This window comes from Octopus bimaculoides, chromosome 9 (assembly GCF_046866305.1).
Source record: "Octopus bimaculoides isolate indiv1 chromosome 9, ASM4686630v1, whole genome shotgun sequence".
NCBI lineage: Eukaryota > Metazoa > Mollusca > Cephalopoda > Octopoda > Octopodidae > Octopus > Octopus bimaculoides.
Genome location: NC_142936.1, coordinates 30,639,820 through 30,666,815, shown reverse-complemented (window position 1 = coordinate 30,666,815; position 26,996 = coordinate 30,639,820). Strand labels below are relative to the sequence as shown.

At 37.0% G+C, this 26,996-nt stretch overlaps 1 protein-coding gene across 5 annotated transcripts in view; it reads left to right on the top strand.

Moving 5' to 3' along the window:
- Positions 1-26,996, top strand: part of LOC106883292 (tRNA endonuclease ANKZF1) — a 478,270-nt gene that overhangs the window by 39,700 nt on the left and 411,574 nt on the right. For 4 of the 5 annotated variants that reach the window (XR_016243084.1, XR_016243085.1, XM_089357310.1 and 1 more), the window contains 8 exons: positions 3,190-3,446; positions 3,844-3,959; positions 6,330-6,477; positions 12,032-12,254; positions 13,092-13,316; positions 13,584-13,754; positions 14,291-14,846; positions 25,995-26,103. Coding sequence is in view for 3 of the 5 variants with exons in the window: in XM_089357310.1 (XP_089213436.1) it covers positions 3,190-3,446; positions 3,844-3,959; positions 6,330-6,477; positions 12,032-12,254; positions 13,092-13,316; positions 13,584-13,754; positions 14,291-14,846; positions 25,995-26,103 (1,805 nt within the window). In the remaining 2 variants the exon portion in view is untranslated. Of the gene's footprint in view, positions 1-2,519; positions 2,558-3,189; positions 3,447-3,843; positions 3,960-6,329; positions 6,478-12,031; positions 12,255-13,091; positions 13,317-13,583; positions 13,755-14,290; positions 14,847-25,994; positions 26,104-26,996 lie in introns of those variants that run through there. The other variant, XM_089357312.1, reaches the window with a different exon arrangement.

Genomic DNA, 26,996 nt, shown 5'->3' with positions numbered 1-26,996 from the left:
CGGTTGTGATGTGCAAGAGAGACGATTGCACTGGTATGGTCATGTGGCAAGAATGGATGAGGATAGCTGTGTGGAAAAGTGCCACACCCTAGCGGTTGAGGGAACTTGTGGAAGAGGTAGACCCAGGAAGAACTGGGATGAGGTGATGAAGCATGACCTTTGAACATTAGGTCTCACCGAGGCAATGACTTCTGACTAAGACCTTTGGAAATATGTTGTGCGTGAGAAGACCCGGCAAGACCATAATCCAAGGCCTCCGCCAGGGGTGTATACAGCCCACTTATGCGTACCTTTCCTTCATTGGACACTAAACTCCGCTTGCTAAGACCTGTTGAGGCAAGTGAAATCATAATAAATTCGACGACTGGCACCCATGCCAACGTCTCTTTCATTGGACACTAAATTCAGCTTGCGAAGACCTGTTGGGGCAAGTGAATGCGAAATCATGATGGCACTACCAGTGGAGCGCCAAGAGCACCGTCTGAGTGTGATCGTTGACAGAGCAGCTGTCTGGCTTCCATGCCAGTGGCATGTAAATAGCACCATTTGAGCGTGATCGTTACCAGCGTAGCCTTCCTGGCACGTGAAAGGACATTCAAGCGAGGTCATTGCCAGTGCCGCTGGACTGGCTCCTGTGCAGGTGGCACATAAAATACACCATTTTGAGCGTGGCCGTTGCCAGTACCACCTGACTGGTCTTCGTGCCGGTGGCACGTAAAAGCACTCACTACACTCTCTGAGTGGTTGGTGTTAGGAAGGGCATCCAGCTGTAGAAACTCTGCCAAATCAGATTCGAGCCTAGTGTAGCCATCTGGTCCACCAGTCATCAATCAAATCGTCCAACCCATGCTAGCATGGAAAGCAGACGTTAAACGATGATGATGATGATGATGATATCTATTGACTGGTATTTTCTCTTTTTCTGTGGATTATCTCCTCTTTGAGCATGAATTATTTTGGTCTGTGTAAAGGCATCAACAAGCTTCCAGATATTTGGGCACTTGCTTGTTATTGATGTGTGCAATGCTGAGTGAAACCCCTCAAGAGCATTGTTTGTCTGAGGTAATTCCCGAATTAGTCGACTGTAAACATTCCAAGGGCTTGTCATATGTTACTTGTGTTTTGTCCAGCAGTGGAGACGCAATGGCCCAGTGGTTAGGGCAGCGGACTCGCGGTCATAGGATTGTGGTTTCGATTCCCAGACCGGGTGTTGTGAGTGTTTTTTGAGCGAAAACGCCTAAAGCTCCACGAGGCTCCAGCAGGAGATGGTGGCGAACCCTGCTGTACTCTTCCACCACAACTTTCTCTCACTCTTACTTCCTGTTTCTGTTGTGCCTGTAATTCAAAGGGTTAGCCTTGTCACAATGTGTCATGCTGAATATCCCCGAGAACTACATTAAGGGTACACATGTCTGTGGAGTACTCAGCCACTTTCACGTTAATTTCACGAGCAGGCTGTTCCGTTGATGGGATAAACTGGAACCCTCGACGTCGTAAGTGATGGAGTGCCAACACAATTTGTCCAGCAGGAGAATGAAAGCTCGAGCAATTATGACAGCGTGAATGGTGAAAAGCTAATACCATGCACTTGGTGATGATTTGAATGTACCATCTATTCCTTAAAATGAGGTATTATCCAGTTGTTGAAGACCTTCATTAGATGCAAAGATTAAAATCCTCATTTCATCATTACTGCCTGTGTTGCATTGGAGGAACAAATCACTGCCTTCCAAGTATTTTAAACAATCAGGCACTTGAAATCCAGTTCAATGAAGGGGCAATGGAGGAGCACCAAAAGCTTTATTGCGCTAGTTTGTGATACTTCTAGAAACTGTTTGCAACCGTGGTAATTCATATTTTGCATTCTTACTAATATTATTTGTAGTTTCTGAAATGAGCATTCGAGTACTGTTTTCAACAGCATCTTGCAACTTTTTTCTTAACACTGAAATGGCAAATCGTGCTTCCACTGCATTCGGTGCTGGTTTGTGATCATGACTAAGCAAATAAATTGGGGGTAGGGAATTTAAATTAAAAAAATTTTGTTTGCTAAATCCTAATCTCCGATATCAAAGATATGAATTTGAAAAAATTAATAAAAAAAATTACTGGTTCAAAAGTTATAGGGTGGGGTGGGGTGAGGGGTTCCGAAGAAGTACCAAATTATCTTTCAGATACCTTTTTTAAAACACTGGATAAATTCCTGCACTAATCTTCTCAGGCTCTCTAATATTTTAAAATTATGAACAGAAACACTGGGAGTGTGAAAAAATCAAAAGTTTTCAAATTTTCTTTTTAATAGCATAAATGTGCTTACGCAACTAAATATGAACACATAACACAATACAGAACACTACTAACCTTTCAATTAATACCACTAACCCCAATACATCCCATACACCATTCACATTACAGATCTATATCTACCGTAATTGCACCAAGTCCAGAACTACTTACCTCCCTTACACATAATCTTTTTACTCAGAGACTAGTAGACCTGACACCGTTCAGTAATCGGTGTGCATTCAGAGCAATGATTATTAACATTACGAAACCGGTATGCTTTTGAATCTCTTTAACAATTCACAATAATGACTTTTATTACTTTTATTCCTACCTCAATTCATCTAATTGTATATATCTATCATTACTTTTCATAAAAAGCCTTTACTTTTTTTGATTTCCAATGTGCATTTTTGCTTATTTTTCTTCTTACTTTCCCCCTACATTTCCACATGTAGTTTCTATTTTGTTTTTGTAACATATTTCTATTATATATATATATATATATATATATATATATATATATATATATATAATATGACTAAGTGGTAATAGCAGTTAGGTTTATGGTAATATCAGTAATAAATGTAGCTGTAATATATTTTAATATATGATAGTAGTAGTAGATCTTGTATTAGCACCAGTAGTGGTAATGACACTGGTGATGTTATCTACCGCATATTGTACATGCTGCTGCTGTTCTTCTTTAGCAACAGATCAGTCCTGATCAAGCAGATAATAAAGTCATGACCACTCCATGTTTTTCTTATTAAGTTAGTGGTGACAGTCTTCTTTTTGTAAATAGCTGGGTTAATGCTAATAATAATGTTAACGACGACATTAAAACAATAGTACATCAGATTTGACAGTTGTCTAATTTAGTATTGTGTCCTTTTTGTCTTTCAGATAATCTTTCAAGTAGCATTTCTGGTAGTGACTTAGAATCTGAGAGTGAAGACAATGGTTATTTCCCTGTTGAAGACATGTTACCAGATGTAGGTCCCATTGGGAAACCATACTCAAACACAGTAACTACACAAGAGACACCAGATGCTTCTCACTGTCATCTTGCTAGTAATAAAAGGAATTATCCAAAACTATTCCTGAAAAATAACAAAGGTGAACTTATATCAGTTTATAAGTGTATATTATATCACAAGAAGGTGAGAAGAAAACCTTTTTCTTTTTTGTTTGTTCTATTCATTTGCAAGGAAGTAACTCATTCAGTATGATGCCAAATAGCTTAAAACAGTTTAAAAATGTAGAGTGACTCAGATGATAAGAAATTTAACTGTAAAAGTGACTACTCTAACAATATGCTTTATCAGCTAAAACAAATATATATCTTGCCTATGAAGGAAGACAAAATAATAGCTAATAGTCTATGTTTTGAACTCACCACCTAAAGATAAGGAATCAGGTATCTTAATAATTTGATCACCATGCTTAAAAGTAATTACCACAGTCACTAGATTTTTAGTAAAAGATTTAATAGTTCTTTTGTTTTTATGAAGGTTTTTAACTGGTATTTTTTCAAAGATGTTTGAATTTCAATTTTAGAACCCTCCTTCATCTATAAAGTTAGTTCTGGAATATTTATCTAAACTGCCTGGTGCCATGTCATGGGCTGTGTTTTTAGCAAGTGGTGGGCATTTTGCTGCAACTATTTTTGAAAAGTAAGTTTTCATTCCTCTCTTAAGACATTACTTTTACATCATTATATTAAAGCAACATCCAAGAGAACAGTCAAATAGCAGTAGTAAGTTCAAACCAATACAATAAAAATTGTATCAAGATTTTGTCTCCAGGACCTGAAAATATATATAACTTAAACAGCTGCTGCCCATTTACATAGTACAAATATATTCCACACAACAAGTAATTGTCATACATCTTGTTATAATGCTCTCGCAGCTATCCCTAATGTTTATGACAGTGTAGCAAACTCATAAGAGGCGGTGAGAGAACGTAAGTTCGTTTGCCCGAACATGAGAAATTATTGATTTCTCATTGGTTAAAAATTACTGCCCATATACGAATTATGAACTTTGTTGAAGAAATCTTTCACGGGGTTACGGTTCTATGATTCGTGTATGAGTAGTTATAAAAACCCTGATTTTCGGCATAATCTCCAGTGATCGTTGGATGTTACTCAAGTCCACGACACTCACCCTTTTGAGTATAGGCTAATATATATGCCATGTTCAATACTCAAATTCGACAATATTGAATTGTTGTGAAACCTTATTAATTAGAATGAGAAACTAGTTAATGATAATTTTAAGTCGTAAATTCTCTACGATGAAATGCTTTGTTTCTAAATTTCTATAAATGTAAAAATATGTATATAATAAATTAATGTAGAAACTTAATTCCTTTTACTTCTTGTTTCTTTCAACTTGTTGAATTTATTTCTGTATATTAATGAAACTGTATTTTTTTTATGTGTAACGGTCAAAAAACTATAATCTATATCTTCAACATACGTGCACATGATAAACGCTCACCCAGCGTTTTATCATGTATACATCATAACATTTACGCAGCCTAAACTAAACTAAACTAAGAGTTATGCTTAGTGATAAATACTTATAATTAAGTTATAAGTAACGAAATTATCATTATAGCTTTTAATTAATAAACAATAAAATTCGTTACAACTTAGGAATGAAAACATTATAAATAAAGATATAGTATATCTCACATTTCAACGACCTGTTGTTGTGATAAACAACCAACATAGAAAAACCGGTGTCCGACCTGTTATTGCATACGACTTTGTATCATCCACAGTCTAACGGCATGATAGAGAGATTTCATAGACAACTAAAATCTTCATTAAGAACTTATTCTGATTCTAGCAGTTGGTTAGAAGCTTTACCACTGGTAAACAGGTCGGACACCAGTTTTTCTATGTTGGTTGTTTATCACAACAACAGGTCGTTGAAATGTGAGATATACTATATCTTTATTTATAATGTTTTCATTCGTAAGTTATAACGAATTTTATTGTTTATTAATTAAAAGCTATAATGATAATTTTGTTACTTATAACTTAATTATAAGTATTTATCACTAAGCATAACTCTTAGTTTAGTTTAGGCTGCGTAAATGTTATGATGTATACATGATAAAACGCTGGGTGAGCGTTTATCATGTGCACGTATGTTGAAGATATAGATTATAGATTTTTGACCGTTACACATAAAAAAAATACAGTTTCATTAATATACAGAAATAAATTCAACAAGTTGAAAGAAACAAGCAGTAAAAGGAATTAAGTTTCTACATTAATTTATTATATACATATTTTTACATTTATAGAAATTTAGAAACAAAGCATTTCATCGTAGAGAATTTACGACTTAAATTTATTATTAACTAGTTTCTCATTCTAACTAGTAAGGTTTCACGACAATTCAATATTGTCGGATTTGAGTATACTCAAAAGGGTGAGTGTCGTGGACTTGAATAACATCCAACGATCACTGGCGATTTTGCCGAAAATCAGGGTTTTTATAACTACTCATACACGAATCATAGAACCGTAACCCCGTGAAAGATTTCTTCAACGAAGTTCATAATTTGCATATGGGCAGTAATTTTTAACCAATGAGAAATCAATAATTTCTCCGACCTGTTATAACACATAAAAACAGCATTCAAAGATGGGCTGTCTACTTGATTGTAAACTCATCCCTCTGAAAAAATACCTCACCCTCTTTTTCTTTCTTTCTTACATGGTTTGTGTATTCAATATGTTTTGGAATTTAAAATCTCATATTTGCCTTGTTCAGAATAATTTTAAAGTTAAACCTAAGCTTGAAAATTATATACATCATTTATCTAACTAACTTATTATCGCTGAAAGCTTTATCCACTAGATTATTTTAGATTCAGTTTTAATATATACTCTTATTCAAAAATGAAGTATCTGACTATCTAACTCTAACACTGCATACACATCGTAATATTAAGTTCATTAATTTAAATTATAAATTGTATTTATGTTTCTACTTGTCAAACATTTTCTTGTATTTACTCAGTGGCAAGGTAATCATGCACAAGACATTTCATCGTTACACTGTTCGAGCCAAACAGGGCAAATCCCAAGGATCCAGAGATGGACGTGGTAATGCCCCTCGCTCTGCAGGGGCATCCCTCCGCCGGCACAATGAGTCTGCATTAAACCAGGTAATTACTACCTCCGCCTTAGCGAAGGCAGAGTTATTGTTTTCAGTTACGTTTGTTTGTTTGTTTGTCTGTGGACATGATATTTCAAGAACTGTTGGATGGATTCGGATGAATCTTTCAGAGATGTTTGGCCTCATGACTGGCATGAGCTGATTAGGTTTGGGGATTGATCCAGTACCAGACAAGGATTCTGGATTATTTGTTATATTTACTTTACATGATTACTATCTTATGTTAACTTTCAGGTCTTTCTCAATTATCTCCATTTAGGCTGTAACTATTTTGAATGGTGAATTTGTTAACTTTGGGTTATATTAGATAAGGATAAACTATTTATTGCTGTTACTAAATTTTCTACAGCCACCTTCACATTCCATGGCTACCATTGGGATCGATCAGGTACCAGAGAAGGATTCTGGATTATTTTCCTTGTTTTTTTACTTAATTTTTGAGAGCAGTCGGGTTCGTTTTTAGTATTCTCGTTTGTAAGAGCAGTCAAATTTATTTCAGATATTCTTATTTTAAAAATCATCTCTGGCTAATTGTTGAGAGAGCATTGGTGTTGCCTTGGCGGAGGTTTACACTCTCTGAGTGCTCTTGTTTCTTTTACATTCCATCATGCTAAATTACCTTCATTGTCACTATCACTACAATGAGCATTTTCCTGCCCATCATTACTCTCATAACTGCCTTCACCACTACTGTCATCACCATATTTTTCATTGCCAATTCCATCACAATATAGCTCAATCTTGTCATCATTATTGCCATCCCCACCATAACCACAACCACCACTATCATCATCATCAAAATTATGAGCAAAAAAAGATGTATCTACTTGGTTGCTCACCCTGCTCAGTCATCCAAGGTAACGTGGGAGTAGAACAATGTAGTTGACAGTGCCATTAGGAAAAAGAAACAGGCATGGAAGGACTGGATCACCAGAAGGGAAGCTAGGTGACAGGTTTACTTAGCCAGAGGGGAAGCAGATAAGAAAAAATTTGCCAGTGTTCTGTGACGTGAGGACCAAAGACTTGAAGTATTTCGTATTGCAAGACAATGTGTGAGAGAGAATCGTAATGTCATGTGAGAGAAATGTATTCGCATGGATGATAGCTCACTTGCATTTAGTGATGCTGCAAAGAAAGAGACTTGGAGATGCCACTAAGAAAGTTTGGTAAATGAAGAGAATGAATGATAGAAAGAGAGTCTGCCGAATGTCAACCCAACACAGGGACCAGCTATCTGAATTGGTAGATAAAGCAATTAAGGGTATGAAGACAGGTAAAACCCCTTGCCCATCAGGAATCACTACAGAGATGCTTAAAATATCTGGTGATGTAGATTATAGTCTAGTCACCCGTATAGTCATAGATAATACACAAAGGAGTCATACCCAATGACTGGTGTAGCAGTCAGCTGCTACAAAGGAAAAGGTGATGGATTAGATAGGAATAATTATAGAGGTATTAAATTGTTGGATCAGGTGATGAAAGTCACTGAGAGGGTCTTAGCCCATGTAATCAGGGAGAGAATTAGTTTAGACGAGATACAGTTTGAGTTTGTGCCAGGGAGAAGCACCACTAATGCTATATTTCTAGTAAGACAGCTGCAGGAGAAATTCCTGGCCAAAGATAAACCTCTGTACTTGGCTTTCGTTGACATGGTGGAAGCTTTTGACAAGGTCCCCCAATCCCTTATCTAGTGGTCAATGCAGAAACTAGGGATAGATGAGTGGTTAGTGAGGGCTATACAAGCTATGTACTGGGACACTGTCAGTAAGGTGAGGGTTGGCAACGAGTATAGTGAAGAATTCCAGCTAGGAGTAGTGGTCCACCAAGGATCAGTCCTCAGCCCCCTCTTAGTCATCATAGTCCTCCAGACAATAACAGGAATTCCAGACAAGCTACCCCTGGGAGCTCCTCTATGCTGATGACCTTGCTCTAATAGCTGAGTCACTATCAGATCTAGAGAAGTTTCAGGTGTGGAAACAAGGTCTACAATCAAAAGGCCTTAGAGTAAATCTAGCAAAAACCAAAGTCTTAATGAGTAGGAAGGCAGACAAACCACAAATCCCTTCAGGTAGATGGCCTTGCTCGATGTGTAGGCAGAAACTCTGTAAGATGTACCCAGTGTAAGCTATGGGCACATAAGAGGTGCAGCAATATCAAAGGCAGGTTAACTAGGAAGTTAGTTTTTGTATGTGGCAGATGTTCAGGTGCAATAAACATTCAAAATATGCAGAGAACAGCTTCTATTACATGCCAGGGGGAAAAACTAGAAGTAGTTGATAGTTTTCATTACCTAGGTGACCAAGTCAGTAGTGGGGATGGTTGCTCTGAGAGTGTAGCTGCTAGAATAAGAATAGCCTGGGCAAAGTTCAGAGAGCTCTTACCTCTGCTGATAACAAAGGCCTCTCACTCAGATTGAAAGGTAGACTGTATGATGCATGTGTGTGAAGAGCCATGCTTCAAAGCAGTGAAACATGGGCTGTGATTGCTGAGGACATGCGTAGGCTTGAAAGAAATTAGCTTGAATGCTCCGCTGAATGTGTAATTTCAGTGTGCATACACGACAGAGTGTAAGCTCCCTGAGAGAAAAGTTGGACCTAAGAAGCATCAGGTGTGGTGTTCAAGAAAGACGACTGCGCTGGTGTGGTCATGTGTTATGTATGGATGAGGACAGCTGTGTAAAGAAGTGCTGATCTCTAACTGTGGAAAGAACCTGTGGAAGAGGTAGACCCAGGAAGACCTGGGATGAGGTAGTGAAGAATGACCTTCAAACATTGGGCTTCACAGAGGCAATGACAAGGGACCAATACCTTTGAAGATATGCTGTGTTTGAGAAAACCTAACGAGCTAAGTGAGATCGTAGCTATGGCTTATGCCAGTGTCGCATAACCGTTCCATTTAAGAGTACCCTTCAATTGTCAGGTAATGTGTTGTGCTTGAGAAAACCTATTGAGTCAAGTAAAATCGCTGTCATGGCTGATGCCAGTACTGCTGGACTGCCACCTGTGTTGGTGGCACATAAAAAGCACCATTTGCATGTGGTCGATGCCAGTGCCATCATACTGGCCCCATGCCAGTGGCACCTAAAAGGCACCATTTGAGTGTGGTCAATGCCAGTGCCACTTAACTGGCCCCCATGCCAGTGGCACATAAAAAGCACCCACTACACTCTCAGAGTGGTTGGTGTTAGGAAGGGCGTCCAGCTGTTGAAACCTTGCCAGATCAGATTGGAACATGGTGCAGCCTCCTGGCTTGTCAGTCCTCAGTCAAACTGTCCAACCATGCTAGCATGGAAAGCGGACATTAAACGACGACGATGACGATGATGATGATGATGATGACGACGACATCATATCATCATTAAAAAGGAAGGACATATTGGATAATGAAGTAAAAGATATACTATGTCTGAAAAAAAAAGATTGATTAGTCACAGCTGGAACACCTCCTGATTTATCCTCAGCTAATTTGTAGTTTAATAATATCATCATCATTAAAATTTTTAACATCTAAATTACTTTCTTCACCCTTGCTACCAACTAGTCTTTCAGTAACTTTATTGGAGCAAAATCTTGAATCTTTCTGTATTGTCTTTGTTTCTTCAAAGATTTGTACATCTACTATATTTGCCTGTTAAAGATACAAAATAATATTTAATGTAGTTAATTTGAAATTCAAAGTTAAACTTAATGTATAAGGTGATTGGTTGCATTTACAGCTTTATCTGCATTAAAATCACTTGAAATTACATTTCAGTCTCTTTTCTTTTGCAGTAAATGCATTGCTCTACAGAGCAAATCTATATTAACATATGTATATTTAGTGTACCTCTACATGTATTAACATATATATTTAAATGTAAGTATTAACAATTGTGTGGTTGATAGTTGAATACTTGATATTTCCCAATCACAGTTTCTTTGTATGCCAACAGAAAAAACTCTAAGGAATTAATAGATGATATTACCAAAATTGTAGCCATTGTGAATTGAAAGAATTATTCTTTGGCATGTTTGATGCCATTAATAATTACTATTGATGCCATCATTTCAATTATTTCATTACTCTAAATATTGTATAGTTTTGAATACAGGACTATAACTGAGTATGATTTTGATGATGGTAACTAAAAGTGGGTTACTGAGCAGGTTGAGCTGAATTAAAAAGGCCAAGACTTGCAGAATACATTGTTAAAAGCTGGATGAAGAAGAGAAAAAACAGTAATTTATTTATGATTCAGTCCTATAAATTTATCAGATTTGAATTATAAACCTGTGTCCATTTATATCTTATTTCTAAATTGCAAGATTTTAGTGCTCAACTCTGGTCTCAGTATCATAAAGGAAATAAAAAATTCCCTTTTACCCCCGCTGGATATGATACTCTTCTACCACAGGTAGTTTTTCTTTCAGAAGTTGAATGCAGCACTTTAGCCAACAAAATTCTCATGAATTCTAGTGACTGTAGCTACTTAGAGTAGTACCCAATTACAGCTAGGTGCACTCTTCCAGTGAGAGCTGCTACTGACAGGATGTGAACTGCAAACTCTTATATTGGTACTTTTTCATTTCAGTAGTATATTTTCTGTAACTACATCTTGTAGCCAAGTTGATAGCAGCAAAATCCTTTACATTACAATTAGGTTACAGATTTTTGATTTTTTAGTGGAATGGTTAACAAGGACTATATAACTATGGTTTATATTTAATGAAACTTCTGTTGCTAGGTGGCTCCAGTCATTGTTATTTGTATAGAACCATGACATCAAATTAGGCTGACATTTATCGTGGATATGCCATGCCTCATTCTGATTTGTGATCACATTGCTCACTCTACATATGGTTGATTGTGTTTATCTTTCTGTCATATTTGAGAATGATTTGTTGTAAGCTAAGTGCTAAGCTTCTATCTTATCAGTCAATTTGCTCTAAAACTTCCAATAGTTTTTAAAATTGGACTGTGTCCATAATTAAGATGCAAAGGCCATGGTTGAAGAACTTACTGATCAGTCATGAAGTTTAATTCAACATAATATACTAGATTTCATGAAAAAAAAAACTAGTGCATGTGTGCCATCCTCCAATGCCAAGAATAGCTGCATCTCATATGTAGCTCAATTTTAAATACCTTTAATCTATGCAAATAAATATACTGTCACAGGCTACACCTATGATGCAGAGATAACTTAAAAGGATTTATTGTAGGTTACTATTTGGTATTGTAGGTATAATCAGCAAAGCTCTTCAAGAAACTTGCTGAACTAAAATGAGCTGAACAAAATCTTAGTTTAAAAAGAATATAGTGTGAGTGTTGGAAAGAGAATATATTACAAAGTCTTGTGGAATTAAGTTTTTCAGTGATAAGTATACACTTAATATTAACTTGCTTTTTATTCTGTTTATGCTTCTTGATCCGAATCTCTCACAAACAGCAGTTTTTCTTTTCTTTACAGAAGTTAGCTGTTAGTGTTACATTTTTCCAAGATTTTCTATATGTATTCACTCAAACCAAATAAGTTAAATAATTATTCTATTTAATATCAGGATGTCCAAGAGCTTTTGACCAGTTGGTCTGACTATTTGATGCGGTGTGATCTGATCTTCTTGAGAGCCCCTAGCTTTAACCAGCAAATGTTCTTCAGTGGTAAAAATTCTCCCCTCAGTCGAAATGATTTTCGTATTCGAGGCATACCATTCCATACTCGGCGCCCAACGCACAATGAAACTTGCCGTGTTCATGAGATGCTAGCATCAGTTGAATGCTATGGTAGGTTAACATCTGTTTTGTTTTTATGTTTTCTTTAATCAGTCAAGCAATATTATTTATCTTAAAAAGGTATTCAGTTGTTGGCATTGCTGATCACTTTTACAAAAATTGGTCTTTTGTCTAACCAAAAGTAATCAATATGTTGGATCATTATTAGAAAGTGAGACTATTGTCCTATTAACTTCTGCTGTATTTTTCAAGCTTAACCTGTATAAGACTTATGATCATCAGCTGCTTATAATGGTAAACTATAACATAACTAGATGGACTGAACCAATGTAAGCTATGTATTTTGATAACAGATATAGTGCAATGCCTATCACAGAGTACAAACTTACTTATTTCTTGTTTAGTGTTTTTGTTTGACAATGAAAACAATATTCTGTGATCTAGTCTATCAGCAGCACACATAAGCCAATGACCTGCTATGCATTCATTTAACTTGCTAGAAATAGCAGCCAAATTTCCTGCAAATCAATCCTACCATCTTTAAAAAAAGGAATGAATATTGACTTACAGGATTTTGTAATCCAAGATTTTATAATCCCTCAACAAAACCACTAAATATCTGAAGGCCCTGAAAATTTAAACATAGTATATTTTGAATAAATACATATATAATATATTTTCAGTAAGAAGTCTGTGGCCTAGTTCAGTTCTAGATTGTAGCTATTTCACTTAGTAACGTTTTTAATTTAATGTCTTCAAGAAAGGCATGAATGTCATAGCTATCTTTTTATCCTCCACTGAGATCAATTTGATTGTATTACTATGAAAAATTAATATGTATTTTATACGTAATCATTCTGTTCATAAAAAAAGTTTATTGTATTACAGGTAATGAGAGTGAAATGCAGGAATTTATTCCCCGATCGCCTCCTCGGCATTTTAGTACAAATACTGGTCAACTAGAAATCATCACAGATGTCTCTCAATTAAGAAATAATGTGGGCAAATTGATCTTATTTGATAAGAAAAAGAAAAACTTAAAATCAAAACTTGGCAAAAAGGCTAGTGAAGATAATGTTCAAGAAAATACATCTTCTGTCACTGTAGATGACAGTAAGTTTAATTTAGATAACATTTACAATGTATTCTGTATGCCTTAATAACCATGCATAATGTAAATAGTTATACTGAATGCTGTCATTATTATAAACAATGTTTTGAAATAGAAATAGTTTAAATATTGATATGTAATATCAGCATGTGATGCTGAATTCATTTCATTCCTCTAAAATAGCACTTACTTTTCTTCTATTTTTGTTATTGTTAGTTATACCTTATTCATGTGTATAGCTTACAAACATGATTATTTACTATTAACAGGATCATGTTCTGAAACAGAAAATGATAGTGACATTAAATTGCATTTTGTGACCGAAGAAACCAGTACATGTTATCTAAACCCTGATGAGATAAACTTTGGTCAACAGGCTGCTGTAAAATCTAACAAAATTTCTATGGATGCAAAACCTAAGCCAGCTACTAAAGGATCGAGTAAGATTCACTTTTATTACCAATTTCTAATTTTTTAATTCATTTTATTTAATATTTATGAGGTAAGCTATAGCATAACAAAATTTAAACAGATACTAGCCGTTTTTGCCAGGTATTTACTTTATATGAGATATTTAGGTGAGGAGAAAGATAGAGAGTGTGTGTATGCATGCAGATTTATATGTAGCTTTTTGAGTATGTGCAAAGTAAGAAACTATCAAGTGTTCATTTTATATCCATTCCAGCTATTGTGTCAGACAATGCACTTAATTTTACATCTAAATATTAGGTAAATGTTAATCAGCTAAACCACAGGTAAATGTTACCCGTGATAGATTAGCATCAAAAGCATAGAGATCATAATCTTCATTCATTTATTTACCATAAACCCAGAACTATGTATTGGGATAGGCAATTAGGTTTAAATATATGCTTTGTGTATGTTTTTTAATGTATGCATACATGCATCTATAAATATTGTTTTATTTTAAACAAATGTAAATTCTAACTTAATAATTTTTACTCACAAATTTCAGAGGAAAAAAATTACATCCGAAACGAACTTTATAGAGCATGCAAAACCGGGAATCTTCATGATGTCAATAAGCTAATTTCATGGCTGGCTAAGCATGCATGTGTGCCTAACTCTAAAAATAAATCTGAATCACAAAGGATATTGACTGATGAAATAGCAAAAGATACAAAAGATGTGATTGAATCTTCTGTCACTCCTGAAAATGTTCTTGATGGAAAAGTATCAAAGAATAGAACTATTCCTCTTGAAAATAGTTTCTCAGAAATAGCAAACCCATCATGTGCTACTACCACAGACACTGTAGTTCAGAGTGATAACAGTCCAAACAATGATGCTATTGATGATTATGTCAAATCATCTGACAAAGAAAATAAAACTGGAAATATAATTTGTGATGCATCTTTAAATTTAGTGATGGCTGATGATATTAAGTTTCCAGACATTTTGAATGAACAATGGGGCCGAGATAAACATACATTACTGCATGCTATTGCGCAGAATTGTCAACCAGAAATCATTTCTCCTCTCTTAGAAGCTGGTGCGAATCCTGCCATTTGGTAAGTTAAAGTTTTGGAGAATTATTAATTCTATTAAGGCTTACAAATTATGTGATACATCAAGCACTGGATTTCCAATATTTGGTAAAATGCAACTAAATGTGACATGTAGTGGACAACATTTTGATTGACATAATCTGACTATGGACTTATGACTTGTGACACTAGTGAAATATAGTACTAGTTATTAAAAACTAAACATCAGGATTACAATTGTATTTTCTAGTCCAGCACACTACTTTGGCTTCTGTTTTGAGGTTGCTGAGTCTGTTGATAGAAAACACGCTAATTGTACTGCTATTCCGTATAGTATCTGTGTATACCTAAACTCTAAATACTGAATATCCATATTCCTTATAACATTCCCTCATAGGTACTCTATGATATGTGGAACACAGAGGTAACGGAGTTAATTATCATTTACATAAAATCACAGTTATGAATAAATACCAAAGAAGGTCTCTTACTCCCATATGTGTGTGTGTGTGTATATGCATGTGTGCATATATATGTGTGTGAATATATATGACTGCATATATAAGTCTTTGTTTAGGTATGTGTGTATATATGTATGTATATATATATATATATATACACAAAAATAAGAGGAATGACCAGCAAAAGTGGACTCCTATATGCTAGAAATAGATGCCGAATCATCTAACCACGAAAAAAACATGTTCTCAGTAAAAATTTAGCGACACAACAGACTGTAAAAGGGCAAGACAAATGAAAAAATACTTTTGCTGGTCATTCCTCTTATTTTTGTATGTAATATAATTTTAATCTTCGGATTTTTTTAATATGCTAGACCACTGGTTTTAATTGATTAATATCAATTTCTACCCTCATTAATAAATTATATATATATATATATTTATATGTATCTTGCACAGCAAGATGTCCCCTCTATTAGCAGGGACAAACCCATTTCTATTTCTTCCCCTTCTTCTCACTTAACTGAGAAAGTGGCACATACTTATAATCATTCACATAAGGGAGGAGGCCTAACTGGCTCTAAACATCTTAATAAAATCAAAAAACTTAATTTATTCAACTATACTAACACTGTAACTAGATCTGATGAAAATATCTGGTTCAACCTCCCTTTCTGGAAACAAGTTAAATCCAATTTGGTCTGGCAGTTCCGTGATGCAGTGAATAGGAACTTTCCTAGGGGTTCTCACTATTACCCAATAATCAACACACATAAGGTTAGATTTGGGTTTTCTAATATTAAAAATTTGTTACAGAAAATATCTTCCCATAATTTTAGGCTTTTAGATTCATCTCTCTAGTCAGCCATCCTAATTATGATGATAATGATAGTAATGTTTATAACAATAATAATAATAATAATAATTACTCCAGTAATTTAACACACTCATATGATGGCAATAGTTATTTAGGTAAAAATATAGGTAACAAGTACAACATTAGTAAATATAACAATCACTGTAACAACATTAAGATTAGTATCTCAGAATCTAATTCTAATAAAATTAAGTTTTTAAGTGCGAATGCCAGGACCAAAAATGTGGTTTATCAATGTAAGGTAATGACTAACACAGACGTCTCGCATTATGTAGGTAGCTCCTCGACGCAGGTCTCCAGGAGAATTTCCAACCATTATTCTTCCTTTAGGGATAGGAATAAAATTAATAGTACTAGTCTAAGTAAATTAATCTGGAAACTTAAGGATTGCAATAAACAATTCTCTTTGGAATGGTCAATACTGGCTACCTCAATACCCTACAACAAGGGTAAGGATTTTTGTCCTCTTTGTAACTTGGAGCTTTTCCACATTCTGTTCTCCAAGAATTATCTAGTAAACCAGAAAACACAGAGAGCATACAGATGCCAGCATTGGAGGAAACAAACCTTCAGTTCTTATCGTTAATTTCATCCCTGTTACTAATTTTAGTTATTATTATAATTATTTATTTTTTCACCTAATGACATTCTCTCTAGTGGACGACCGCCTTACAAGTGGTATGTACAATCACCCAGCTTAGTCTTTACCTTTAAGTTTAGACAATAACAATAATAGCAATAATGATAATATTTAATTTATTTTATATTTATTATAACAATAATAGTAACAATAACAGGAATAATATCATTAAAATATTATCTTCAATAATAATTATATCTGACTCCAACGCCAGTTGTTTTTACTCTTTCCCCTTCCATAGTTGGTTCAGCAAGTCTTTCCCAGTAAAGCTACATTCGTTGAGTTTGAAGCATACTTGTAACTTTACTTACATATTTTCGTTCTTGTTCTCGTAAGCATGTTTATTATTACTATTATTATTATTATTATTTCATCACATGATAGTTTTGTACCTTGTATTACCATTTATTTAGGTTAATAACCGTATCTTAATATGATACAATGCTATGGATGTTTAATTTATTATATTTACAATCTTTGCTTAGTTTTACCTCAGTATATAAGTTTGTTTATATAGGGAGTAATATATAATGAATTCATTGGATTCTCTCCCTTCCTCCTTTTCTGGTTTTTAGTTTGCCATTGTTTTCCTTTTTTTTTTTTTGAACTTTAGATTTTGGGATTTTACTGCGGTCCATTATGCCTTCCTCTAATTTAAACTTTTAGTATAGCGTTCTTAGCCTCTCTCCCTTAGTAGCTCCCTGTAAACCAGCGTTCTTGTTTCTAACGGTCATTTACTTAGCTATATAATGTTATAACTCGTACACAACCTTAGCATTTAACGCATGTCTTGCTTTTGTATGTTGGTTCCCTGACAATGAATTTATGTGCAATTCCAGCACCTCTTACTTCTTTGGAGTAGAGTGCACATATATTTTGAAGCATATGTAGGAATTAAAGGAACTTATTGATTATACGCGTTTTGCTCCATATATATTTTGAGCATCTCTGCAGTGATTCCTGATGGGCCGGGGGCTTTCCCTGTCTTCATACTCTTAATTACTTTATTTACCATGGTACTGTCAGCTCAGATAGCTGGTCCCTCTGTTGGGTTGACATACGGCAGACTCTCTTTCTCCCATTCATTCTCTTTATTGAGCAATCTATCGTAGTGGCATCTCCAGACCTCTTTCTTTGCAGCCTCATTTAGTGCAAGCGTACCATCATCCATGCGAACACATTTCTCTCCTACGACATCACTATTCTCTCTTTGGTCCTCACGGCGCAGAACATTGGCAAATCTTTTCTTATCTGCTTCCCCTCTGGCTAAATAAACCTGTCGCCTAGCTTCCCTTCTGACAGATTGGTACAATTCCCTGCTACCACCATTCTTCCAGTCCTTCCAAGCCTGTTTCTTTTGTCTAATAGCCCTGTCTACCTCCTTGTTCCACCACCACGTTACTCTGGGTCGAGAGGGGATTTTACACCAGCCACATATCTGGTCGGTGGCTCTCAGCAGGTTGTCCCGCAGAAATCTCCAATTATCTTCCACGTTGTATGATGCTATATCCCCTTCTATTTCATCAAATGCTTCGAGTAACATGTCTCTAAGTCTCCGTCCATTTGCAGGGTTTTTAAGCTTCCACACCCTTCTCCTCCAAGCCGGTCTACTTCTGGGCACCCATTTTGCCTTGATCCCGAAGTCGCTAACTACTAATCTGTGTTGAGGGGTACATTCTTCACCAGGGAAGGTTTTGGCATCTATAAGCCACCCTCTTTCCCTATTTCTGGCGAGGATGTAGTCAATTTGGCTAGAGTGTCTGCCGGATCAATAGGTGACTAGGTGACAGGCAGGTCTCCTGAAGTTGGTATTGCAAACCATAAGATCGGTTGCATCACAGAACTCCAGCAGTCTGGTTCCCTCCTCGTTGCGGGAACCGAAGCCATAGCCTCCATGTATGCCATGGAAGCCTCCAGCACGACGTCCGACATGACCATTGAAGTCTCCAGCCACGAAGAGAAGGTCCCTGTCACTCATCGACGAGGTAGTTTGCAAGAGGGTGTCATAGAATTAGTCTTTCAGCCCATCCGGGAGCCTATGTAGATTACAATGAAGCACTAGTCTAATCTTAAGTACTCTGTCACACACTCTGACTACCTCGATTACCTTATCAACCCATTTCTCTGCTAGAAGTATTCCTACGCCCCCGACCCCGTCAGTGTTCCCTGCCCAGAAGATCTTGTACCTGTGTTCTTTGCCTGTGAGGAACCTCGCAGAACCTCCTCTCAATCTTACTTCTTGGATGCAGCACAGATCTACGCATCTCCGTTCAAGCATCTCAACAATTTCACCAGATCTACCTTTCAGCGTGCCGACGTTGAGAGTGCCAATCCTAACAGTGTGGGTGTTGGGGGTGTGGGCCTGTAGCCTGGGAAGGGGAAAAGCAGTGTCGTGTACCTGAAAAGAAAGCTTGCAATTGGCAGAATTCATAAGCAAAACAGTACCTACAACCTGCAAACATTGCACAATCTTTATGCGCTACCCAAGGTAGGGGAGGGGATGGTGTGAGGCCACTAGACAGGTTCCGGGAGACAGCCGAGGATGACAGAGGATATGAACTTCCTGTGGAGGGGGTGGGAGGGTGGGTGTACCACCAGCCAGGAGAGAGACTTCTTAATCGTAGATTCTAAATATGTGAGAGACAACAGTGCTTAAATCGTAATTTTTAAAGGAGCAATGAAACCTAAGTAAATAGAATAAATAAATAGCATGAATTTAGGACGAAATTGTACAAAGGAAAGATGGTTAAGCTTAAATCGTAATTTTAAAGGAAGGATAAAATTTGAATAAAGTAAGGAAAATGAATAAGTATGAATTTAAGACAAAAACGAAGTTCAATTGAATTACATGGAGAGAAACAGAAAGGTAATGAAGAACGGAGGTGGGTGGGAACGCAAAAAAATTGAGAAAATGTTGAGGGAATAGAAAAAATAAAATGTATCTTAGCTGTCCATATCTTGGAGAAACCTTGTCGTAGTTATGTCAGTAGAATAGATTGTGAGACAATTTAGAAGGGATTTCTTATTTATATAGCCGGATCCTGAAGGAATATACGATAGAGGGAAGTAGAGAGAGAGAGAGAGAGAGTGGGTTAGAGAAAGGCATATATATATAGAGAGAGAGGGCGGGCCAAGGATAGAGGGAAGTAGAGAGAGAGAGAGACTGATTTAGAGAGAGTGGGATAGAGAGAGGCATGACGAGAGAAAGGCATATATATAGAGAGAGAGGGGGACCAGTCAAGCAGCATATCTCGCTGGATTAATTCTTTGGGCTTTTTTGAAACAGAATATATATATATATATTTCTATTTCTTTATTGCCCAAGGGGCTAAACATAGAGGGGACAAACAAGGACAGACAAAGGGATTAAGTCGATTACATCGACCCCAGTGCGTAACTGGTACTTATTTAATCGACCCTGAAAGGATGAAAGGCAAAGTCAACCTCAGTGGAATTTGAACTCGGAACATAATGGCAGGCGAAATACCGCTCAGCATTTTGCCCGGCATGCTAATGATTCTGCCAGCTCGTCTATACATATATACATCATCATCATCATTTAACGCCCGCTTACCATACTAGCATAGGTTGGATGGTTTGACAGACAACTGGCAAGCCAGGAAGCTGCACCATGCTCTAGTTTGATATGGCACGGTTTCTACAGCTGGATGCCCTTCCTAACACTAACCACTTTGAGGATGTAGTGGGTGCTTTTTACATGCCACCAGTACAGGAGACAGTCAGGCGGCACTAGCATCAACCATGCTCGAGTATATATATATATATATATGGTGGTTGTCTACTCCTTACACAGAGTTTGACCACCTCCTGCACCTACACCTTAGCCCTTTCATGGTGTCTGATGTGGCTTTTTAAACCAGACAATGTTTTGAAAAAACACCCACACAGATTGCACCTCTGATTTGTACTACCAATACCTGCAGGTAAGTTCTGCTCATTGTGGATCCTAACATGTCTTTTAAGACCCCCATTGGATTTGCAAGCCCTCTGTCACACACCACATTCAAACGTGTGCACAGACATATAATCACAATATATATATAAAAATACAGAAATAAATTTTTTTTTTTTTTCTCAAACGCGTGATAATGCTAATAAATAGCGTGATCAGGATAAATTATCCATACATTGCAGAAAAATACGTTACCGGCCAGCCATATATATATATATATGTTTTATCATCATTATCGTTTAACATCTGTTTTTGATGCTGCCTACGTTTGGACAGTTTGACTGAGGACTGGCAAGCCAAAAGGCTGCACCATACTCCAATCTGATCTGGCAAAGTTTCTATAGCTGGATGCAACTACTCCAAGAATGTAGTGGGTGCTTTTTATGTGCCACCAGCACAGGAGACTGTCAGATGGCACTGGTATCGACCATGTTCGGATGGTGCTTTTTATGTGCCACTCGTACAGGAGCCAGTTGGAGTGGCACTGGCACTGACCACGTTCAGAAGGAGACTGGCATCAACCACATTCGAATGATGCAAATTATGTGCCACCAGAACGGGAGCCAGTCAGGGGGCACTAGCCACAACTACGATTTTGGTTTTACTTCTTGACTCAACAGGTCTTTTCAAGCACATCATATCGCTGACGCATCAAGGGTACTCTTAAATGGGCGAGACATGTAACACTATCATTGGCCATGGCTGCAATATCACTTTAGTTGCTGTCTTCTCAATCACAGCATATCTCCAAAGGACTTGGTCTCCTATCATTGCCTCTATGAGGCCCAATGTTCTAAGGACATGCTTCACCACCTCATCCCATCTCTTCTTGGGTCTACTTCTTCCACAGTTTCGGTGTGGCACTTCCTCACACAGCTATCCTCATCCATATATTTCTATAAGTATGTATATATGCATATGTATATATAAGTGTTAATATAGCCTAACCTATATATATATATATATAGTGTAAGCGCCCTGAGAGAAATGTTGGACATATGAAGCATTGGATGTGGTGTGCAAGAGAGACGTTGGCGTTGATATGGTTATGTACTATGGATGGATGAGGAGAGCTGTGTGAAGAAGTGCCACTTCCAAACAGTGGAAGAAATCCAGTGTACAGGGAGACCCAGGAAGACATGGGATGAGGTGGCGAAGCATGACCTTCGAACATTGGGCCTCACTGAGGAAATGACAAAAGACAGATTTCTAGAGATATGCTGTGACTGAGAAGACCCAGCAAATTTTGTGAGATGACAGCTGTAACCTACACCAGTGTTGCATAACCAGCCAACTCAAAAAGTACCCTTGGATCGTAAGGCGACATGCCGTACTTGAGGAGACCTATTGAGTCAACAGAAAGGAACACAAGAAAATAAACAGAGAGAGAATAAAAAAGCTTCAGTGGCTAGCAGTCAATCATGGCAATGGCCAGACAGAGGTGGTCTAACAGAAGAGCTAGAAAGAAGGGGTGATAATAAAGTAGTGGTTATCCCAAAACGAAGGTGTGCATGCTTGTGTATGTGAGAGCGTGTGGGTGTGTGCATGTGTAGGTGTGTGGATGATGGTGTGGTGCTGGGACAATCTGAACACAGACAGGTGTTGTAAAGCATGACCGGTAGAGCGGAAATGGCGTGAGACTGGGGTGTCGTTGCCAAGTCTGATGTCTCGGAAGTGTTCTGCGAACTGCTCAACCAAGCAGCATCCCATTTGACCAATATACAGAGAAGAACAGAGAGAGCAGGAGATGCAGTAAATGCCATTGCTAGAATTGCAGGTGAAGGAGTCAGTGATATGATAGGGTCGATGATGGGTGCCTGTGAGGATGATGGTATTGGTGAGGTAGGGACAAGTGCGGCAGTGTGGGTGGGAGCAGGGGAACGAGCTGGGTTGGGAGGTGGGTTAGAGAAGAAACTGAACTAGGGGGTCATGTAAGTTGTAGGCTCATATGAAGGAGGGGAGATGTAGGTTAGGGAAGATGTGCAAAGTGGAGGGGTTGGACTGGAGTCGCCGGAAGGCTTGGAGAGGTAGGATGGAGGGGTGGTAGGTGAGGGGAGACGGGTGACAGTGGGGCAGGTGCAGAAAGAAATACTGATTGCCCCTTCCCCCACCTCATCCACCTGTCAGCTACCCACTTTCAGGTGAAATGCAAATTTCCTATATGGAAAGAAATAAGTGGGAGAGGGATATGCAAATGCCATCTTGGACATGCTAGAAACAACAGGTAAAGGACAGGATTTCTGCGATAACTTCCTTGTAAGTTTAAATGGAAGATCAGGTTTTGAAATACACTCCTCACAAACAGGAATGACAGAATAGGAAAAGGTAATTTCCATAGGATTTGAGCTGTAATTTAGTGCACAGCAAAAAATGACATAATTCATACAGAAATTTAATTGTGTGTGTGTGCATGTGCCAAAGGAAGTTATTTTTGCATACCTTTCTAATTCCAAAAGAAGGAAATGTAGTGAAGTTGTAATATGTTGACAGCATAAGGTCTCATACATTATAATGAGAAATTAAAAGAGTAAGATAATGCCTAATTCTACGCATGCGTGAAGCATGGAATGAAAATGAAATTGACCTTAAAATTGTACGACATGACCTCATCTTTTTGGTTCTCAGCATCCCCTTCTCTCCCACTTTCGCCGAACCGGCTTTCTTTCACCTTCACCTATAGAACATACAGTATCAATTTTGTGCTGGCTTTCTTTCATTTTCAACTATAGAATATACATAGGGTATGAAACATCAGCATCTGTCTTTCACCCGCTATCCATCTTTCAACTTCTCCTATAGAGACTTGTTTTCTGTCTGTTTCGTTCTCTTGTCTCTCTGTTTTTTTCTCATTCTGCATTTCAGTTGTCATTCTGTAAAAATTTATTTCTTTATGCTTTGAAGAGAGCAGAAATTGAAAGAAAGAGAAAGTGAAAAGAGAGAGCAGAAAGTGAAGGAAATGAGAAGCGAAAGATGTATGTTTGTGTATATGAAATGGATGTGTGTGTGCAAGAGAGATTGAGTGAGTGAGTGAAGCTGTGTGTCGTGATGATGGATGTCTTTTAAGGTACACACTCGTATAGAAAATGTAACGTCATTGTCGACATAAAATGTTTACGATAGTTGACTTATGGAAAAGATTATAATTTTAAATCTCTGTAATGCAAATGTGTCAATGAAAATAAAGTTTAGTTGGTAGCAGAAATAGTGCTGAATCTTTTGATACCCCATACATCAAAATTGGCAACTCAGTTTTGGAATGCATAAGGAACATGTGCACACACACACACACACACACACACACACATAGATTATTTATACAGCTTCATGATGGAATTGGAGTTGGCCAAGACAGTAGACTACTGGACACAAAGCCTTACACTGTTTAATTCTATTCCACTAGTTTCAGGGTTCAAATACGAAGTCAACTTGGCTTTATATGCATCTAAAGTTTATAAAATAAGTATTAATAGTATGCTGTGATTAACTAAGGCGACTTTTCCACTACACAAATTGGCCACATGTCACCTGTGTTACCACTCCCTAAAATCTTCAATGTTATCACTGAGATATTGTTATCTTCTTAATACACTACTACCATATTTTGATATTTCACATTGTTACCTCACATCATTGTCACGTTCTGACATGTCACATCATTGTCACATTTTGACATGTCACATCATTGTCACATTTTGACAACTGATATCCTTATCACATTCTGACAGCTCACATCTTTGTCACATTCTGACATGTCACATCATTCTGACAACTTGCATCACTGTCACATTCTGACTACTTGCATCATTGTCACATTCTGACAACTGTCAGCATTGTCACATTCTGACAACTTGCATCATTCTCACATTCTGACAACTCACATCATTCTCACATTCTGACATGTCACATCATTCTGACAACTTGCATCACTGTCACATTCTGACAACTTAATCATTGTTGTGGCGGACACCCCCAAGTGAAACGTGGGCTGTTCCACTACCTATGAATAGTAGACAGATACAGCAAGTGGTGTCAGTCGGTGAAGTACGCCATATGAACCAGTCATGCAGATGATGAAGTTACATCATCATAATGCGGGACATATCAGTGACGATGAGGATATCTCCCATTGTGTGATGGTGTCATTATAACAGTGGTAACGAGGTTACAAATGCTCATAGGAGTGTCGAAATGGAAGAACTACACACAGTGAAAAATTTGAGGAAGGAACTGAACTACACACAGTGAAGAATGATATACATACAATGAATAATATATAAATTCTATTGAAAAAAACATTCTGAAGAAAAAAATGTCTGATAAATCTGGAACTCTAACACAGAACTGAACTACACACAGTGAAAAATATATAAATTCTATTGAAAAAAGATTCTGAAGTAAAAATGTCTGATAAAACTGGAATTCTAACTCAGAACTGAACTGCTCACAGTGAAAAATAATATAAATCTGTCTGAAGGATTTAAGTCAGGTCGCTATGTGTTAGTAGCACTACCAGTAAACATTGTAGACTGGTACTACCTGTGGCATTCTGAAGAGAAAAATAATTCTATTGTGTGAAATAAATGAAAAAAAAATAATGTTTGAAAGAAGAAAAAATCTCAAAGGGAGAGGTGGGCTGTACCACTACTGATAAATAGTGGACAGACACAGCAAGTAGTGTCACTTGGCAACGTATGCCATATTGCCCAGTGATGCAGATGATGAAGCTACGTCATCATAATGTGGGACATATCAATCATTGTCACATTCTGATATATTGCATTATTGTCACAGTCTGACAAATTGTGTCCTTGTCACATTCTGACAACTGACATCATTGTCACATTCTGATAATTGACATCATTGTCACATTCTGACAACTCACTTCATTGTCACATTCTGACAACTCACATCATTATCACATTCTGACAACTCACATCATTGTTCTGATACCTTACATCATTTTCACTCACACAACTATCTCATATAGCTGACTGGCCATTTATAGATTTCTGGTGAAGGACTATACATTAAATGTTGCTAGTTACTTCTCCACAAGGATTACCAACATATCTAAATTTTGCTTTCTACTGAATTCCTCTTATAACTACAGACCACAACTAGACGCATTGAATGAAATTACTGTCACCACACTAAAATAAAATCTTAATGTCTCATTCTGTTGGTTTATTTTCATATTTATCTTCTACTTCTCTGTTTCAAGCAACAGCAAAGGCATACCTCCTTATTGTATAGCAGACAAAGAAACAAGAAATGAGTTCCGTAGATTCATGGCCAAATTTCCTGACAAATATGGTTATCGTAAAGCTCAGGTGAGAGATTCTTAATACTGATATTTTATATTAATGTAATCATATTTTAAATAAATAGCTTTTAATTAAATAGAATATTTTAGTTTTAAAACAAAATTTTTCTAAAATTTTAACTTTTAGTAACCCAGAGTAAAAACATAACAGTACACATGAATGATTGAAAATATCTTAATCATTACAACTCTTTATGTTTTTTTGTTTTTTTTTATATACCCATTTCTCCTCAATACGGGTAAGGTGGGCTTTGCTACAACAATTGTTTTTGCAGCCGGAACCTATTTTGTCATTCAAATAACATCAAATGAAGCAAGTAGAGTTATGTTTCTTATAAGAGATGCAAGTTGTGAAATTTGAACTTGTAGTCCTGTGGTCAGTGATCCAAACAGTGTGCCTACTTCCTTGAAGAATATTTTAAGAAAAGGGAATGGACAATGAAAGACTTCCTTCTGCCCTCTGTTGATTCTTTCAAGTAAAGATACCTTCATTCAATGACAGTGGGTTAAGGAAGCTGTCAAAAATACACAATAACATAGATCTATATCTGTACCTACCTACCTACCTACCCATGTATCTACTGCCCCCATCCCACCCAAGTGGACTGGTATCTTGCTCAGTTGGGAGTATTTAACTCTCACTTGTTTATATGCTATACAGACAAGGACAAGCTCTGACCTCATGCGCCTGTAAGCTTCTAATGCACCTGTTTCCCTTTATATATGTATAATTTACTTTCTCTCTTCAATTTTTCCTTCTCTCCATTTTTTCCTCTCAACCGTTTCTGTTGAAGAGCATAGGCTGAAAACATCAAAAACACACACACACACATATATGCCTGTTGAGGCAAGTGAAATCGAAATCGAACTAAATTCGACAACTGGCACCCATGCCAACGT